Raw genomic sequence first — 19,793 nt, forward strand, 5'->3', positions numbered from 1 at the left:
TTTGGAAACAGTCACTAAGGCTAATTTCGACATGTTAAACTCCCTAGTTGATATACAGAGAAAGCCTTCAGAGCGTAATGTTACTTCCAAACTGTTAGATACTAGGGCTGCTCAAGTACCCTCTCTTACGCAGAAGGAAAAAAACTGAGTACCGGTAATGTTGTGAGCTTCCCGGACGCAGGGGGTATAAACATGTGTATGACCACCAAGGGAAATCAAGGGGCTACAAAAACAAATCAGGAGGCTCGGACAGATTTACAAGGGGACCCAATATTACATCAAGAGGTCAGATTAGAATCACAAATATTGGGTACCGGGCAATTATTCTCTGGAAAAAGGGATATAGGCGCATGTAACCAAGTGACTTTAGATCTACCCCCAGAAAGTGCTCCCCTTGTTTTGGTTTTGGCCAATGTACCCTCTCTTTGTGACGGCCTAACTGAGGATTATTTCCAATTAAAGAACAAGGCTACCCATTGGCTTGCAAACAATCTGGAATCTGGCCAGGAGGTGGGACACAATATTCTTATGGCCCGCAGGGTAGCATGGTTGGGGAGTTCAAGGAAGAACAGAGAAGGTGACTGTGTAGTCTTAAATTTTAATAACACAGTATCAGTGGCTAGGCTCCTCTGGGAGTATGAACAGAATTTTCAGCCAAGGGGAAATGGTATTGAATTTTTGCCTCTCGGGTTCTTCTATAAACCTGGGTTCCATGGGGCACCTACATATAGCAATTTTACCAGAAGAAATTCCATCAATCAAACTTGCACTACAACGGGTCCTGGGGGGTGGCATATATCCCACCAGAAGCTAACAGGTCCACGGGGTAGAGGGTTCCAAAGGGGTCTAGGTGAAGTGGAGGTCAAAAACAGATTTAATGTATTGTCCGGGCTTAATGAGTGTGATTGACTCACATCCAATCAAGATGACGGCACTTGTCTACATGACTCTGGGTCTCTTGACAACCCCGCTACCCATGAAGCCAGATATGAGGGGAATATTAATATATTGGAAGTAGTGGGTTGCACCACGGATCCTGTGACTCCAAAGATAGGATCCTCCAAAGGATCAGTAGACCCGGACATGATTAGTGTCGGGACATTACTGTCATGGAATATAGCGGGACTGAGGCATAAGCAGGATTCCCAAAATTGGATAGACTTTATTAATAACTTTGACATATGTTTATTCCAAGAGACATGGGTGTGTGAACCTTTATTCCTACAAGGATATCTAAATTACTCTGTACCGGGAACCAAAGGTCGAAAGGGTCGCCCCATGGGTGGATTAACTATTTGGGTACGGCAAAATCTACCCGTCAAGGTTAAAGTGGTGGAACTGGGCAGTAAGGACATCCAATTGATAAAACTAGATATGGGTCTCCAAGGGCATCTTCACATATATAATGTGTATGTTAGGGGTAGCAAGGGTGGGAAGTCTGAGGTCTTATTGGCTCTGGCTTCACTTTTGGAAATCCACTCTCTGGATAACAGGATTGTTATTGCCGGCGATTTAATCGCACATTTGAACCCCTGGATATCTCTGATGATTTTGTAGGGAGAACAGAGGATATGCAATGGGGGTTCCCAATAATTGATCTGGTTCCTGTAAAACGCTGGACAGATGATATTATATGTTTAAATATCATCTGTCTAGAAAAGGGCTTAGGCCATTAAATGGGAGAACCAAGAGCAACAGGGGGGGGCTTGTACCTTCGATAATGGACGTAGTAGAAGCAGGATAGACTATGTCCTGTGTAGTCTGAAACTATGGCATTCAGTATGTGACATGGAAGTTAAGATGAGGATTGAAAGTGACCATAATCCATTGTGCGTAGAGCACAAATGGTGGTCACCTTCAATAGTGAGTTTAAATGATGAATTGAATGTCCCTCTGTCTGTTCCAACAAACGATATGCGCAGGTTAAGATGGCCCTGCGTATTAGCCAATCACGAGTCTATGGCCAGTATAAATATTGAGGTTGACAAGGCGATAACCGCCCTGGAACACGTGAACTTAGTAATTCCAGGGTCAAATGAAGTAACGGCTATCCATGATAATCTTTTTCTCACAATTAAGTCACATTTTCAGAAGGCATGTAAGAAAAACAAAAAGGTACCTGATATGCCGGCAAAATGGTATAACCTTCAATGTAGAAAAGCTCGGCTATCCCTGGGTTTGGCCATCAAAAGTAGGGACCTGGTAGCAATCAGAAGTGCCAGAAAGCTCTATAAGGATAGTATATCCTTAGCCAAGAAATTATGGGATGAGCTGCACTGGTCTGAGCTGAGAGAAGCTTGTAGGGCAAAAGACTCCAGACTTTTCTGGAACATTGTTTTTTTTTTTTTTGAAAACCTTTATTGTGCAGAAATTGCTCACAAATACGGGCCTACAACCCATCGGGCCGGCCACCACAATTATAGAAGCACAATGGTCAGGACAGAAGCTCCAGCAGGGTACCACAGTAATCCAAACGGGAATCAAAGGCGAAAAGCCACAGAGCAACCACCACGAGCAGGATGAGAGAAGGTTGATTTTATAATAGAAGAAGGGGTATAGCAGAATGATGGCAATCATTAAGGTCCAGAGGGCCGTGGCGGGCCGCGAGCAAGCAGTAATACAGAATACAGGAAAATTCAAAAAGAACAGTTACATTTTAACAAAGGCAGAACGTGAGTCCCACATTAGTAAGCAATTGCAACCGCTGCCCAGCGCCACCCACCACTACGAGAACACACAATGATACAGAGAACGGAAAATAGGCTTACAAAACAAAGAGCCCTCTGCTACAACAACCCAGGGGAGGGAAGAAAAAAAAAAAAGGGGGGGAAGGGAAAAAGGAAAAGGACATCGGGAAAAAGGGGGGAAGAAAGAACGCGGCATCACAGCATGCGCCCCATGGCTAACAAAGCACTCAAAAATAGACCGGCACAGGGAACCAGTGGTAACAGGAGTAATAGATGCGTAGTAAACCATGACGGCAGGGAGACCAGAAGGCCCATGCTAGCAAAAAACACCCCAGGGGGCCCACATGCAGACACCGCGTCCCGAAAAAAGGGGATACATAAGAGCCATAGAACCAAAAAAAAGGGAAAAGAGGGGGAAAAAACAAAATGACAGACCCCCCCCACCCCGCACACCCCACCCTGCACCCCTGCAGAAGGCTATGGCCTACCCCCCAGCAGCGTGCCTGTCGCCCTAACTAGAAACCCGAAATATAGAAGAGTTAAAAGTAAAGAAAGAACCACAAAGACAAAAAGAAGAAGGGGAAATAGGGAGACAACGACGGGAGAGGAGCCACATAATCAAAACCATCAGCTCCCACCCCCCCGTCCGAACACACTCAGTGCCCACGGGAAGATAGTAATTACGAGGATAAGCTCCAGGAACATGAAGGAGAATCGAACATAGTCATACAGTCACAAACGGATCATCCGACCATACCGCAAAATAATAGTCCACCGAGGCAAGTTCATCTCAACCCTGTCCTCGTCTATCCGAAGCCGTAGGCATCCAACGCACCAGGAACCAGATCATGAGGAACCAGAGGCGAATAGCAGGGAGTCCAATCGTCAATCCACACAAGTCATATCGATTTCGACCCAGATGAACAGGAAAAGACGGTAACCACCGCAGGTAATGCAGGCACTGTTCCGCCGACAATAGGAGGAAAGCTGTTTCGGCGGAGCAACCACAGGATCTTCGTTCGGCCATTCGAGGCAAAAAAGGAATGGGAGATCCAACGAGACCGGTCCGGACGGGACCCGGCCGGCGAACCCTCAGCACAGGAGAAATCACATGATGATTGAGAGCAGCGGGTATCCGCATACCCAAACAAGCGGCAGCCGCCGGGTCCACAACCTCCAGGAAAGTCCCAGCAGCACACAGCAGCGATGAAGCCGCACACATCGGGGGGGCTCAGCAGGCCCGGCAAAATGATCATCATCCAGTCCAGCGATAGGTGCGGTCACGGAAGCACTCCAGGAGCGCAAGGCGGCGAGGATGTCGCCACGCGTAGGCTCACCTTTACGGTATTCAGCAAACGAGCCATGCGGCGGACCAGCGTCGCCAGTCTCGGCCAGGCTGAGAGACAGGGAGCCGGCCGCCATCTTGAAAGCCCGGCGGGGCCGCGGCACTCTCCGACCCCCGTCCGGCCACAAGCGGGGTCACACAGGATACAGCCGACCACAAGCAGAGGCACCCCCAGGGCAGGAAGGCGGGCCACCAGGATAAGGAGGGTCGCCGGCTCCCCCACGCCACCGGCTCCGTCCTCCGAGTCCGGGCGGAGGGACTCAAGATGGCCGGACAGGAGAACAAAGGGGAGACGAGCCACATACACGGTCAACCCCCGTCCATGGAAGGCAGCGCCTCAACACCAGGCCGCAGGATCGCCGGTCCAGGCCCGGAGAGCCGTCACCGGTCTAATTGCACATCGGCCTCTCCGACCGAGCCCACACCTCCACCAAGGGCCGGCTACAGCGCTCCGCCCCGCCCGGGCGCCGCCGAGGAGTTTCAGGCCCGCCCGCTCCGGAGGCCCCGAAGCGAACAAGGGCGCAGCTCAGGATCCGCGGCACCTAGGAACAGACGGTAAGTGCCAGCGAAATGTCTTAGTTCCATAGTCTACCAAAGAATACTTCCCGGGGCAGGATAAGACACAGGATAGACGTTCCAGGCAGGAAAGCGAACGGAGCCGAGCTAAAACGCGGCCATCGCGGACGCGAGCTTGGCTCCTCCCCTTCTGGAACATTGTTAAATGGGGTAGGGGTGACACACCAGACTGACCCAGTAACAAGGTCCCGGAGGAGGCTTGGGTCAACCATTTTAAACCCCAATATGCTGAAACACTACCGGGCAGTGAGAGGGTTGAGATTACGGATGTGTATTCTAACGGGAACTTTGTCAGCCTCAAAGAGGTAGAAGTGGCTTTAAGTGTAGTGGCTAGGGGCAGGGCCCCGGGCTTAGATGGGGTCCCGGCGGATCTTTTTATTAATGACAAGGATCGCTGGGTAAAATATATCTTCCTTTTGGTTAATGCTATTGCCCAAGGGGCTATGGTACCAATATCTTCGAAGGGTGCGACCATCATACCCATATACAAGAAAGGTGAACGGTCGGTGCCCGGGAACTACAGACCGATAAGCTTGATTGCACCGTCCAAAAGGTGGTGGGGAGGATGGTCGTAAAAAGGCTTGTGGACTGGGTTGATGAGAACAATGCCCTATCCCCATACCAAGCTGGATTCCGTAAGGCCACCAGTACAGTGGACCAGGTGTTCCGCTTTACCCTGCTGCGGTGGGGAACAGTGGTGCTAGGCGAGGGTAGCCTGTATGTCGCTTTTGTTGACTTGCGGGCTGCCTTCGACCTGGTCCCAAGGAGAAAGTTATGGGTGGTCTTGAGGAACCTAGGTATACCGGAAGATTTATTAACCATGGTTATGAGGTTACATGAGGCTAATTTTGCCAAAATCCAGTGGGGTAGGAATGGAGAAGTTACGGCTGACTTCCCGGTAGAACGGGGAGATCGTCAAGGGTGTGCGATGGCCCCCTTGCTTTTTTCACTATTTATTAATGGGATAGTTCCTCGTATGTTGTCTGTTAGTGTAGATGCGCCCTCTCTGGCGGGCATCAAAGTGCCGATTTTGATGTTCGCCGATGATACCTTAATTTTGTCAAAGACCCCAAGTGGCTTGCAACGTGCTCTTCTTATTTTTGATTAATTTTGTGGGGAGCACGGTTTGGAAGTCAATGTGGCTAAAACTAAGTTAATGACTTTCAACTGTCATCGTAGTTCTAGACCCAAAATATCTATGAACAATTGTCTGTTAGAGGTTGTTAACACCTTGAACGCTATGGGGATTTTTCTCCTGTGCTGGAACTTTACAAACACCATTATTCATGACGAGCTGGGCTCGTCATCAGCGTAGCAGGAGGCTACTGCATGACGAGCCCAGCTCGTCATGAGCGTGGAAGGGGTTAAGGCTTTTACCTATCTTGGCATTTACATAACTGATGATTTGAGATGGTCACAGCACATCGATATGGCGGCCCTAAGACATAGACAAATATCTGGTGCTCTGGGGGTGGAGCATAGAAAATCGAAGTCCAAGCCAATCAAGCCAGTTTTGGAAGTTTACGAGGCCATGGCCCTAGGGTCTGCTCTGTATGGTGCAGAGCTGAGGGCTTTGGGAAGCTACATTCAATGCAGAAATCGGAAAACAAGTTCCTTAAGGCAGTGACTGGCCTACCTAAAAGTACCCCATTGCTTCCCCTTAGACTTGACTTGGGGAGGAAGGCAGTAGGGGATTTGTCGAGGCTACGCCCTGTTCTATATTGGAGACGGCTTTGGACAACTCCGGAGATACATCATTATGCGGAGGGGTTCCTAGCTGTAATAAAAGCAGATATCTTCCATAGAATAGGATGGTTAAAAGAACTTCGAACCATGCTCTGTGAGCTTGGTCTCTAACCCTTTGGGAGAATCCTCTAGGAGAGGTTTTTCCGAGTAAAAAAGCATTGAAAGGACTATATTGGGATTTTGTGGCCCTGCGAGATTGGAGAAAAACTGCTGCTGACTGTATGACGGGCCGTTTCTTGGAAGCCAAATTGTATCCTGTGCTGGAAGACTACTGGGATAGTATAACAACGCCAGGGGAAGGAAGCTCCTATTCCAAATTAGATCTGGTGCTCTCCCTCTGAGATCGCTTACAGGGAGTTGGAGGAGTTCTTCCAATATAGATTGCCCTGCATGTGGAGCCTCAAAAGAAAGCATAGGTAATTTTGTATTTTCCTGTAGGGCTTACGTCACTCCAAGACGAGTTTGGCTAGCCCCAGCGTGTAGAAACCTAGGAACTACCAGTAGCCTAGTGGCTCTGAGAATTATTTGCACCAGCACTTTTATGCCCCTAGTTATAGCAGTCGCCAAGTACCTGGGATGGGCATGGTTTTTCAGACAGAGAATTGTTGCCAAGAGCTTGCCCCTATAAGCACCCTTTCTAGCAAACAATGTTATTAAGTAATTTTTAGTATTTATAATGTATTAATTATGTATTTTATCTCTTTTTTAATGATTGTCAATCAAAAATGAGGTATTAATTTAATGTGGTTTTAATATATGAATGTATGTATGTGCTTTTATGAGAATTTTACTCGAATAAAGCCTCTTTGACTTGACTTGTATTACAGTGATTTAATCAATGACGAAATAGAAAATGTCATGAGTGATGTATAATGTGAGGTCATAAGCAGTGCATGGGGAGGAAAAAGGTTATTTGGAACCCAAAGTAAGATTTACGCAGGGAAAATCGAGGTGGAGAGAGTCAAACCATTGAGTGGCAAGGAGGAAGCATGTAAGAGGAAAGTCCTTTTTGATCACAAGAAAGGTGATATGCCCCACTAGAGGATATGTAGGTTGACTAGAAACTCTTGGAAGATTCCCCTTCTACCAAGAATAAGGTTGGGAGCAGAGGTCACAAGGAACATGGACCCACAAGTCTTGCAGCATTTTGGGATAGAGAGGGCCTGTCTGGAATTTGTTGCTGAATGATTGCTAGCATTGACCCTTAGAGCTCTATTCCCACTGTGCTATTTGACTAGCTTAAATTCAGTATTTATTTATTAATTAAATTTGTAAGGCGCAACAGCTACCCAAAAAGGGTTTCCCGACATGTTTTGCCTTAATGTTTGCCACAAAATGCTCCCTGAACAAGATTGATGGTTAGATAGGAGATAACATAATTGATTCTCCTAAAGACTGTAGTTACAACTGAGGGAAAAAGGGCAACCAAACTGGATTATATGAATGACAGTGGAGTAAGCACGCTTGGGTTTAGACTCTGATTTTTGCTGCTCTGTGGGTTGTGTAACAGACCACTTCTGAAAATAAACAGAAAGGTGACTACCACTGAAACCCCGTTGGAATCCATAGGAAAGCCACTGTCTAATAAACCTTACACAAAGCCAATTTCCAAGCTGTGATGACTACCAGCAAATCTACTAATAAACACATAGGTCCTCCTCTGTGTTTCACCCTCTGTTGATGATAAAAGTAACAGTTGAGTCTTATAGCTAATTCTGGAATACTTAACCTTTAGTAATGCTGGTCTCACCTGGAATAAAATGTAATGTGTTGCACTTTTTTCATTTTTTAAAAGACCTATAAGGAACTAACCAATGGGCCAAAATGGCACACATGCCATTTTGTTATAAAATCCCACAATCTAAGAAGCTCAAGAAAGGTGTTGTTTTGGTAGCTTATAAATAATAGGGTTGCACTCATGAACACTGTGCTATGTATGATAGAATATGTCTATGCCTTTTTAGATTTGTTATGTGTTACATGTCTGGTGGGGCATTATGCTACTTACAATTGTTTGGATTTGTTGCACATGTTTTGAAATGGTCTAGATGTGTTAGTTTTTATAGTAGTATTACATATGAGAAACCTGAGATTATGTTATACTGTCTTTATCCTACACATGTTTGGTGTATAAAATATATGATACAGACATAACAATAAAAATAAGAAGTCTACTTTATTTTTTTTAAACAATTGAGATTGTCAAAAAGATAACGATGAGGTGATTGACAAATTTACCTATTTTAACTTTCTATCTAACAGAAGAATAACAGAGAGGACATTTGCCGTTGATATTGATTGATTGGGACGTGTAGTCTCTCAATATTCCATTGGTTTATTTTATTGTTGCAATTTCTGACATAAACTTTGTACTTATTTTTTAAAATGTAAAACACCAGTTTAACACCACAATCATATTATTCCTTCTAAAAACATAAGATGCGTTTCTGTGATGGACAGGGGAAGAAACTCACTGGCAGAGGAAACTCTGACAACTTGCCATTTTAAATTATAGAACTGAGAACAGGTCTCAATATTTAGGTAGGAACTGTAAAGACTAAATAAATACAAGAAAAACGAGTAGGCACAGCACTAAATGAATCACGAGGCCACACCATCTTAGCTGGTAGGCCCAGCAATAAATTAATCAAGAGACCACACCACCTCACCCGGTGGGCCCAGCAATGACTTAATCAAGAGGCCACAATCCTTAGCCTACTGGTGCCAACATGCAAATTTTCTGAAAAACCCATTGCATGCCACACAAAAATTACCAACCACAGGGCTTACTTTATTTCTTACAACCTAACACAAGCTCACCTGCATGTTTGTTCCCTGCAAACATTTGTGAAGCGAAAGCACATGCTCACACTTCTGACCAAACGTTGGATAAAGCATCATTCTCACATCATTTAGAATCTCTATACTTCCTCAGTAGCCACAAATACTGTATGTAAACACTAATTGAACAATGAAAACACTCACAATCTGACCTTCATGTTATACGTGGACTCCCATATCGTACAACCGGATTTCAACAATTTAACCAACCCCCAAACATCAGGTTCTCTACAATTACTCTTCACACAATAAACACTAGTCACCATTCATCAAATGCATCAACAAACCCACATATTACAAACTCTCCACGAAAAAGGGGGCACATCACAGACCACTCAACAAGAAACCAACTTAATCATGGAAACTGGTCCCAACACAGAATGCAATGCTCCTTTCTGCTTCATCTGCATTGCAGTTTCTTCCCTCTGATGATCTTCCCACACTGACCACTAGCACATAATCACACACCACAATAACACAACCATAGTCCTATATTATGAACAACTACACTTACAGATCCCCAGCTAGATCTGCACTAACGTAAGGCTAGAAACAATCTGAATTTTAAACCATGTCTCTGCTTCCTCACCTCATAGTGGGAAAGAATTCCAGAATATAAGAACCAGATAATGGGAATCAATGTGTTGGGCATACCCGTGGCCATGCGTGTGTTACTCACTCTGCAGTATTGGGATAACAGCTAGAAAATACCTGTCATTTGCAGATCTTGGTTATTCTCACTAGCACTTTGGTCTTCAGCAACTTCACATGGATCCTGAGGTAAGCTCTCCTTATCAAGTGAGACCACAACCTGTCCTTCCAACAAGCGGCTTTGCTTTCTCTGTTCTCTCTCTTTCAAAATAATCTACAACAAACAAAATATATAAACACACAAGCACGTTATATGCAGGACATAACACAATGTGAGTATTTATTTGTGATTTTCAATGAGAGCCTATGAGGCCATACCAGGAGTCAGAAAGCTGTAGTATTAGGAAATTCTTAACACTGCTGTTGAATACTTTTTAAACATGAAAATGCAAATGATAAATGATACAAGTATTAGGAGGGATAATTTACAATTGATAAAGAGCTTCAGCTAGATATGACTGAAGATACTGAACAATATGAGCAATACATTGCCTGGCCCTATAACAGATAATTCTTTGATCGCTGCTTTTCCCATTTGCATAGGCAAGTATATTAGTAATTTCATATGTCCAACTGACCTATGTGGCCTTATTATAAAGGGGAGGCAGCATGCTGTGGGTACAAGAAATGTTATTAAACTGTCCAGAATTCAGAGGAGGCAGCGTAACAATGCTTCTTTCTTGTATTAAGAGTTCAAACACACGATACTTACTTTTACATGCTAACTACAAATTTAATCAAATGCACACCACTGCCAGATTATCTCTGAAGCCTGTAATGTACGCATTAAAGTAGACTGATTGTGCATGTATAACGAATGACAAACTCATTTTAGCTATGAATATGCATTGTTTGATTTGAAAGTGTTCACAAGAATACAGTAAGTTTCACAATCATATCTCTACAGTAATTAGTCAAATGCAATTCAACGCAGAACCAGTCCTATACACAATTTATACTGCACTACATTCCAGCTCTGAAGAAGTTAACAAATCCATTCTAAATTGCTTCAACTATAGATTCTGCTGTCTATGTACAATAATCCTTGACTATTCCTCCAACCTGCTTATGTCAGTGAGTGAGAGGTTTTCCAATTTTAAACCATAGGGACTCTATCCAAACTAGAACTCGTGAATAAAACACTTGTTGGACACTCAAAAACGATAATCTAGTCTGTTAACCCCAGATTTATACAACTGGGTTTTGGGACGATATTCTCCTCCATCATTAGGCCTATTTTTTGGATCAACCAAACCAATTATATACCTTATGTGAGTAGGACTGAGTAAGACCAAAAGCGCATTATTCCAATCTTCCACGCCATCGGAATTTGAAAGCATATCATCAACCATCTGTCCCTTGCTAATCGACACAGAGGTGAAAGAGTCAAAAAGTAAAATAAAAATGCAAACAAAATATTGCACATTATGAGCCTTTATTCCACCTATGGCGTCTGGAGATTAAGAGGAAATTGTGACATTAGTATTGGAAACTAGCTCACAGTCAGATCTGCTGTAGTGGGTACAAATGTTATGCTGCTGAGACATTTTAGTTAGAATTTTAACTAGCAAAAAATTCTCGGGAAGTCTCATGTATTCTCAGTGCACTTTATTTGAAAAGGAAAAGCCTCAATTGCAAGTGCTCAAAAATTTGACTCTCACTTTAGGATTCCAAACTCCGCTTGCAGTGCATTCAAATTTTTAGGAGTTTTGAAATTAAATAATTGTCCCACAGAGAAAATTACCAGGCATACACACACAAGGTACTACTTGTGTAACGATATATCTGTAAGAGACATTAGTTAGTGATAGATTCCTTACCTTAGAATATCCCCAGGCGTCAGACTGGATCCGGAAAGTTTTTCATCAGCAGTACCCATGCTCGTCGGAAGGTGGCGTCGTGCGGCTCCGCGTCCGTCGCTGGCGTCATATGCGCCGAGATGACATCACGGAGACTACTTAGGCGCCACCCATGCGGACTGACATCAGTTCTGTACATGACTTTCCGCGCCAGGAACGCAGAGCCATGCAAGAAACTGACCACTGGTGCAATGAAACTAGGGCCCTGAAAGGGTTGACCTTAACCCTAGAAATCAGTTCGCAGAACGGGGCGGATGGGTGAGGCGGTAAGGAATCTATCACTAACTAATGTCTCTTACAGATATATCGTTACACAAGTAGTAACTTGTGCAGCTGCAAGAGACACGTTAGTGATAGATTCCTTACCTTAGAATAGATACCCCAGCAATACCAACCCTGGTGGTGGGTCTGCGAACAAGATTACATAAGAAAGTCACGAAGAACAGAATGGCCAAAGAAGCTGTCTCTCCAGACTTGACTGTCAAGGCAGTAATGCTTGGTAAACGTGTGCAGCAAGGCCCACGTTGCTGCCTGACAAATGTCCTCCAAGGGAACGCCGCGTCCCAATGTAGTAGTGGCTGCCATTGCACTGGTAAAATGGGCACGCAGCCCCACAGGAGGCTCCTCCTTAGCCAACGAGTAACATGCTTTGATGCACAGAACGACCCACCGAGAGATGGTTCGTTTGTGCACAGCCTGACCTTATTTATCGCCCACGTAGCCAACAAAAAGTTGGACATCCACCCGGAACTGTTGTGTGCGCTTCAGATAGAACAAGAGCGCACGTTTTGGGTCCAGACAGTGGAGCCTCTCTTCCTCTTTTGAAGGATGCGGAGGCGGAAAGAAGGTGGGCAAAGTGATGGTCTGCCCGATGAGGAAGGGCTTGACAACCTGTGGCAAGAAAGAAGGACGGGTCCTTAAAACCATCTTGTCTGGATGAACAGATAGAAAAGGAGGTTTACAAGAAAGAGCCTTGGGCTCACTCACTCTTCTGGCAGAGGTGATAGCTACCAGGAAAGCCGTCTTTAGAGTGAGAAGATGTAAGGGACAGTTATGAAGGTGCTCAAAGGGAGCGCACATCAGATAAGTCAAGACAAGATTTAAGTCCCATTGAGGCATTATGAAAGGCATTACGCCTTTGAGGAAACGATTAACAACCAGGGCCTTAAAAAGAGATGGCTGATCTGGAAGCTGTAAAAAGGCGGAGATGGCCGAAAGATAACCTTTGATAGTGCCCAGAGCAGAGCCCTGCTGGGGCAAAGAGAGATGGAACAGAAGGACCTCGGAAAGAGGGGCAGAAAGGGGATCTACAGCTTTCGCTGTGCACCATGCCACAAACTTGCTCCACCTGTAGGTGTAAACCATCTTACTGGAGGGACGCCTGGCAGCCAGAATGACATCACAGATCGAAAGCGGTCAACTGTCGCTGCTCGATCTCCACGCATGGAGATGGATGCTGGACAGATTTGGTTGGAGGCCCGTACCCTGCTGCTGCGACAGAAGATCCTCCCGAAGAGGCAGTCAGATCGGGGAACCGATCGCCATGCCGAGTAGCTAGGGATACCAGTATCTTTGTGCCCAATCCGGAGCCACAAGGATGACTTGGGCCCGATCGCGCCGAATCTTCTTCAGCACTCTGGGCAGAAGTGGTATAGGCGGAAAGGCGTACAACAGACCGCAGCTCCACTCGCAATGAAAAGCGTTGCCCAGCGAGCGCCGTCTTGGAAATTCCAACGCGCAAAACTGATGACATCGCGCGTTCTCTTCGTTGGTGAATAGATCTAACCAAGGCTCTCCCCACTGCAGAAAGACACCTTGCACCACGTCCGAGTTCAGACACCATTCGTGATCCATCATGCACCGGCGGCTGAGTTTGTCCGCCCTGGCGTTCAGGGAACCTGCCAGATGTTGAACCACCAAGGGAATCTCTTGATGTTCCAGCCATGTCCAGAGGCACTGAGCCTCCTGGCATAGGGTACACGACCCCACCCAGCCCTGTTTGTTGCAATACCACATGGTGGTGTTATCCGTGAACACCTGCACCAAACTTCCCTGGAGAGTGGGAAGGAATGCCTTCAGTGCAAATCGGATCGCCCGAAGCTCCAAAAGATTGATATGGAGTCGGGACTCCGCCTCTCCCTAGTGGCTGCCCCATCCCAGGAGGGACGCATCCGTCACCACTGTGTGCTCTGGTTGGGGAACGGAGAGGGATCTGCCACTGACCCAATCGCGATTTGTGAGCCACAACTGCAATTGTCGTGCAGTGCCCTCCGAGATCTGGACATGATCGGACAGGTTGCCCTGATGCTGTGCCCACTGGAACTTCAGGTCCCACTGCAGAGCCCACATATGCCATCTGGCATATTGCACTAACAGGATGCAGGAGGTCATGAGGCCCAGTAGCCGGAGGTTCATCCTGACTGAAACCCGGTATAGAGGCTGAAAGATCGGAATCATAGCCTCAATATCCCGGACTCGCTGCTCGGGAGGATAAACCCAAAACTGTGTCGAATCCAGAACCGCTACGATGAAGGGGAGCTTCTGAGAGGGACTCAGGTGCAACTTCAGCACGTTGATGGAGAACCCCAGCAAATGCAGGAGGTCGGCCGCAGTCTGGAGGTGGGAGACGACTGCCTGGGGCGAGCCTGTCTATAATAGCCAGTTGTTGAGATAGGGGAAGACTGGAACCCCTGATCTGCCCAGATAAGCTGTGAACACATGAGGGGCACTGGTAAGGGCGAAGGGGAGCACGCCAAACTGAAAGCGCTCTTGGCCTACGATGAACCGCAGGTAACACTGGTGGACCGGCATGACGGGGATGTGAAAATATGCATCCTGCAAGTCCAATGTTACCATCCAGTCTCCAGGGTCGAGGGAAACCAAGACCTGAGCTATGGTCAACGTCTTGAACTTCTCATTCAGGAGGAAGCGGTTGATGTTCCTGAGGTCCAAGATGGGGCGCAGGCCCCCTTTCTCCTTCTTGGGGACCAGAAAGTAGTGGGGATGACAACCACGTCCTACTTCTGGCACAGGAACGCGCTCAATGGCCCCCTTGCCCAAGAGGGCCGTGACTTCCTGTTGGAGAAGCGCAAAGTGATCCTCGACATGCGGTGGAACTGAGGTGGCATGGCTGGGAGGGCAGACTCGAAGGGCAGGGAGTAGCCCCTTTGGACGATTTGCAGCACCCACCTGTCCGTAGTGACAGAACACAAGTGGAGGAGGTGATGGCAAATCCTGCCACCCACCAGCGTGGGGTGCACCCCAAAGCTCGGACGAGGAAGGTTTTGAGGCGGATGCTGCAGGAGCGGAAGTAGACTGTCCCAAATGCTGGCCCCTTGTCCCGCCACGGCAGGGACCATGTCCGCGGCTGCGCTGAGGTTGGTTCTGCGCAGGTTTTTGGCTGAACGAACTTGTTGGGGTGCCCATTCCGTGGCCACAAAAGGAACAAAAAGCCGACGTAGCCGGGCCCATGGTGGAGAGACCCAAGGACTTGGCTGTAGCCCGGGAGTCCTTAAAACGCTCCAGCGCACTATCTGCCTTATCGCCAAACAGGTGGGTACCATAAAAGGCATATCCATAAGGGAACTCTGAATATCCCCATAAAACCCAGTTGACCGTAACCAGGCGTGATGACGGAGGGCCACTGTGGTGGAAATCGCCCTACCCGCGGTGTCTAGTCCACACTGGATGGCGAAACTTGCTGCATCTTTCCCCTCAGCCACAACTTGGGAAAGCACTGCCCGAACTTCCTCCGGACACTGAGGCAGCGTCTGCGCAACCGTATCCCACACAGCGTGAGAGGAGCGGCCCAAGAGGCATGCTGTGTTCACCGACAGCAGCCCTAAGCTGGCAGAGGAAAACAGTTTCTTGCCAAACTGTTCCAGCTTCTTAGATTCCTTATCCGGTGGGGCGGTAGGGAATGCGCTTTGGGAAGTGGAGGCTTGGATGACCAGGCTCTCCGGAGTTGGGTGGGTCGTTAAAAAGGCAGGGTCACCCGGGGCCGGACGAGGACGGCTGGCCACGTTCTTATCCACAGGGACCCCCGTGGCTGGTCTAGACCAGGTGCCCATTAATACATCCATTAACGCCTCATTGAACGGTAGCAGAAGCTCCACAGAGCTTGCCGCTGGCTGAAGGACTTCAGTGAGGAGGTTAGTTTATAAAGTTACCATAGGTAGGTCAAGGGCCTCAGCTGCTCTACGGAGCACCACAGTGTATGTGGCGCCCTCCTCCATGGCCACAGCAGGAGGAGAAAGGAAACCAGGCTCAGAGGAGAGGTCAAGGCCACCTGCATCCTCCGACTCTCCTGCCCACTCCTGCTCTGACTCGCACTGCCATGCAAGACCGCTCCCAGTCGTCCCCCTCCTCCACTGCCCGAGGCACAGGCTGCAGCAGGGGGGAAGCACAGGGGAATATAGGAATATAAAGGGTCCAACGGCGCCTGGAATAGCGCCGATCCGGCTCCATATGCCAGTTCGGATCCCAACCCGGAGCAAAACTGTCTGGAAACTCAGGCAAGGGTGGAGGTGGTACAAACGGAACCCATTGCGGCACCAGGAACTGAGTCGTGGGGGACGGGAGGGCGCCGGGGCAGGAGCCGCCGGCGACGGACTCTGCGGTGCCGGGGCAGAGCCGACGGTGTAGGACCGCGCGGCGCCAGAGCCGCCGGTAGCAGAGCCGGCGGCAAGCGAAGCCCCTCAGGTGGGACCGCGGGGCCCGACGGTGCACCGGCAGGAGCCCGAGGCCTATAAAGGCAGTCCATGGCAGCAAGAAAATCTTGCACCTGGGCCGGAGTCGCCGAAGGACCCGGATAATGTGGGTAGGCCGCGGGACTCACAGGATTCAACGGAGCCTTGGGGGAGGTACCGCCGGCCCCCTCATCTGCGTCCGGAGACCAACAGGGGGATGTTGGAGAGCGTAAGCGCTTCTTTAACTTCTTATGACGTCTCTTACCCGATTCAGAGTGTGAAGACTTCGCCCCCGAAGAACGATGATGATGGCTCCGCGGTCAGTCCCTTGATCCACCCTTGTATCTCGAACGGCGTGGAGACGACTGCCGGGCCTCCAGCAGCTTACGGGGCCGCTCCCGTTAGGCCTTCGGAGCCATGGCCAGACTGTCGGAACATGATCACGAGTCAGGGTTGCGCTCCAAACAGTAGAGACTGACGCCATGTGGGCCGGACACCGACATCGTACGGCAACAGGCCCCACAGGATTTAAACCCAGGCATCCCTACGTGGCAACAGTAGTCAAAGACTCAAAATAGTGGAGACAAAAAGTCTCAAAAAAGTTAGTCCATCTTCTACCTCCTGACTCTCCCTCTTATCTCCTAGCACCTTGGCTCCTTCTCTCACTTATCTAGGATCATACCCTTTCTCTAACTTGTCTTTTCCCATTGTCTTGTGCATTGGTGCATTCTGTCATCATGTTAACCTCAGGACACACTCCTGTTCCTTTGTTTTATCTCGGTACCCTCACTTATCATTCTGGTGTCTCTATCCCCTTGCCCGCACTTCTAGTCTCACACCCATTATTTCCTCTCTTATCTGTCGTATTTCCCAGTTTCCTCACTCTACTCTTTCTTATCCCTCCTTTGTCTTGTTCCATTCCCATCTTTATCACACATTCATCTCCTATATCCTCCATTACATGCCAAGATCCTTACTCTTCCTTCTTGAATACCTCAAGCATCCCAGTAAGCTGTCCTGTGCCTTGTTTAACTCTTTTTCATACTGTGCCCTGGTCTTCACTCAAAATTAATAATATTGCAATGGTCATCTCTCTGATTCATTGAGGGCATCTGTTCCCATTCTCATCCAATGTGTATACTGCTCCACTCACCCATCTTAGTTCTGCAGAAATTCCCTCAATCATTAATTTTGTGCTTTGCTCCCTTGACCTCAATTATCATTCTCATCTAGGTTCTGCCCTACTCCTTGCTAACTTCCAGAAATTTTCCTGGTCCCTCACTCATCCTTCCTATGCCTCACCGTACCCAATATTATTAGTGGCACAGCCCCGTCACTCTTCTTGTACACTCGTCCTGTTCCCAATCCTGCATGTGCCTTGTTCTTATCCCCCCTTCCCACTTGTGCCTCAGTCCTCAAGTTCTCTTGTGCCTCACACCTCAAACCCCTCTGGAGGCGGATTACCGCATCCACCAATTCCCAGTCCTTACACCTATGTGTCCCTCACTACATAATCCTTATTATGCCTAATATTAATGCCCGATCTTATGGCCTGAGTCTTGAAGACCTCTATTTGTCAGTCTTCAGCCCTCTGTGCCTCATTACCACATGCTTCGTATGTCTTAGTTCCCCACTCTTTTTGTGCAATGTCCTACCACTCGATTTTGCACCTCCAGCTCATCACCCATCATTTACTATTGCTTCAACTCCATCCATCTTGCACCTCCCTCCCATTACCATGCCAGAGTCCTCCAATCCTATGGGTGTATCTGTGGTTTCCACTCGCCAGCTCTCTTGTTTTTTAGTACACGATTCACCTTGTGTTCCAGTCACCCATCTCTTTTGTGCCGTGTTTTCCTATTCCTTTATGGCTTCGATTCTGGAGTCCCTAACCCCATTCCCCATGCCTTGTGCCTTCTTCCTATTCCTATGCCGCAGTCCCTACACCTCTTGTGTTGTATCTTAGTGCTCGAAAGTGAAATTTACAGGATGGTTGGGGACACAGTACAAAAAACAATATTGGGTGTGCCCCTGCCATCTTCTAGTCAGTTTGATTGATAAAACTAAGTCACTGGAAATCGCGCAGCTGGGATAATTCGGGTATTTTTTATATTATTTTCTTCTTTGAATTCAGAGGTTATTGGCTCTGGTTGATCTGTATGGTGACTGACAGTCTGCTACTTACCAGAGACCCACACCATTAGGCCCTCAGCCCTTTTGAAGTCTGATGCCAAAGCCTACCATCCTCCCTTCCACCCCTCTAGTCACTAATACACTCCCTAACATCATTCCAGTGCACCACAAAAACAAATGAACGGCATCACAAAGTGGGGATTGGAATAGGAGTGACTACGAACAATACTAGTCACTCTCTGCAAACTCTAACTTCCTGTTGTACGAGTTTCTTACCTTCGATAACGATGTATCTGGTGGAGACAATTCTAGCCGCAGATTCCTTAACGTAGAATTATCCCCAGGCGTGAGACTGGATCCGGAAAACTTTTCTGCCACAGCATCCCTGCACGCCGGGGGGACGTCACCATGTGACTCCGCCCTGACGTCATCAGCGTCCGTGACGTCAGCAAGGATACATAAGTCCCACCCCGGCGTGCCTACATCAGTTTTCTTTGGAGAACCTTTCCGCGCCCCAACGCGGAGCCATCACAAGCATAACTGTGAGAATACTGGAACAGTGTACGAAAACCCAGCTTAACCAAAGGGAAAGTAACGCATGGTGAGGAACAACACCATCCAGAAAAGTGCCAGGTACTAAGGCACCAAGTCACGGAATGAAAGAACAGAGCGCAGCTACTGAAAGCAAGCCTGAAGACAAATACAACAGCCTCCCCGAGGGCAGGAAGCATATGAAAGAATGCGTAAAAGACGAAGAAGTCTGCAATCACCGCCCAGAATAAGGAAGGGTTCCAGGGCCAGAACGGAAGAGCAACGACAATTCACCCCCAGACAACACCAGCAGGAAAGATCTCCTAAAAAGAACTGAGGGTCGAGACCCAGCCAAGGGACCTCAACCCCAAGGACTGCTAGAGTCAGAAGTGCAAGCCACACAAGGAAGCAGAGCATGAACGAACCCCACATTGAAGACCGAGGTGCAGGGGCGCTGAAGTACCCAGAAATTCATCATCCAATCCCCAGAAAGGAAGGAATGGAGCAACAACAAGGTGAGCAACCCCTAGGGAGGGAGTAAGAAAAGGGCACTCGCAGAGGATAGCCGCCCTGAGGCAGGCGAGTGCAGAAGACCAAGAAGGGTCCTTGCAGAAACAGGGAGGAAAGGCGGGTTGTGAAGGAATCTGTGGCTAGAATCGTCTCTACCAGATACATCATTACCGAAGGTATGTAACTCGAATATCTGATAGAGCACAGCTTTCCAAACTATGTGGCG

The 19,793-nt window shown here is 47.8% G+C and overlaps 1 protein-coding gene across 2 annotated transcripts in view; it reads right to left on the reverse strand.

Moving 5' to 3' along the window:
- The window catches only part of SECISBP2 (SECIS binding protein 2), a 429,157-nt gene that overhangs the window by 137,172 nt on the left and 272,192 nt on the right, over nucleotides 1-19,793 (reverse strand). For both annotated transcript variants that reach the window (XM_078675640.1, XM_078675639.1), the window contains exon 8: nucleotides 9,907-10,060. In XM_078675640.1, the coding sequence (XP_078531766.1) occupies nucleotides 9,907-10,060 (154 nt within the window). The remainder of the gene's footprint in view (nucleotides 1-9,906; nucleotides 10,061-19,793) is intronic.

The sequence above is a fragment of the Lissotriton helveticus genome, chromosome 2_1 (assembly GCF_964261635.1).
Source record: "Lissotriton helveticus chromosome 2_1, aLisHel1.1, whole genome shotgun sequence".
NCBI classification, from domain to species: domain Eukaryota; kingdom Metazoa; phylum Chordata; class Amphibia; order Caudata; family Salamandridae; genus Lissotriton; species Lissotriton helveticus.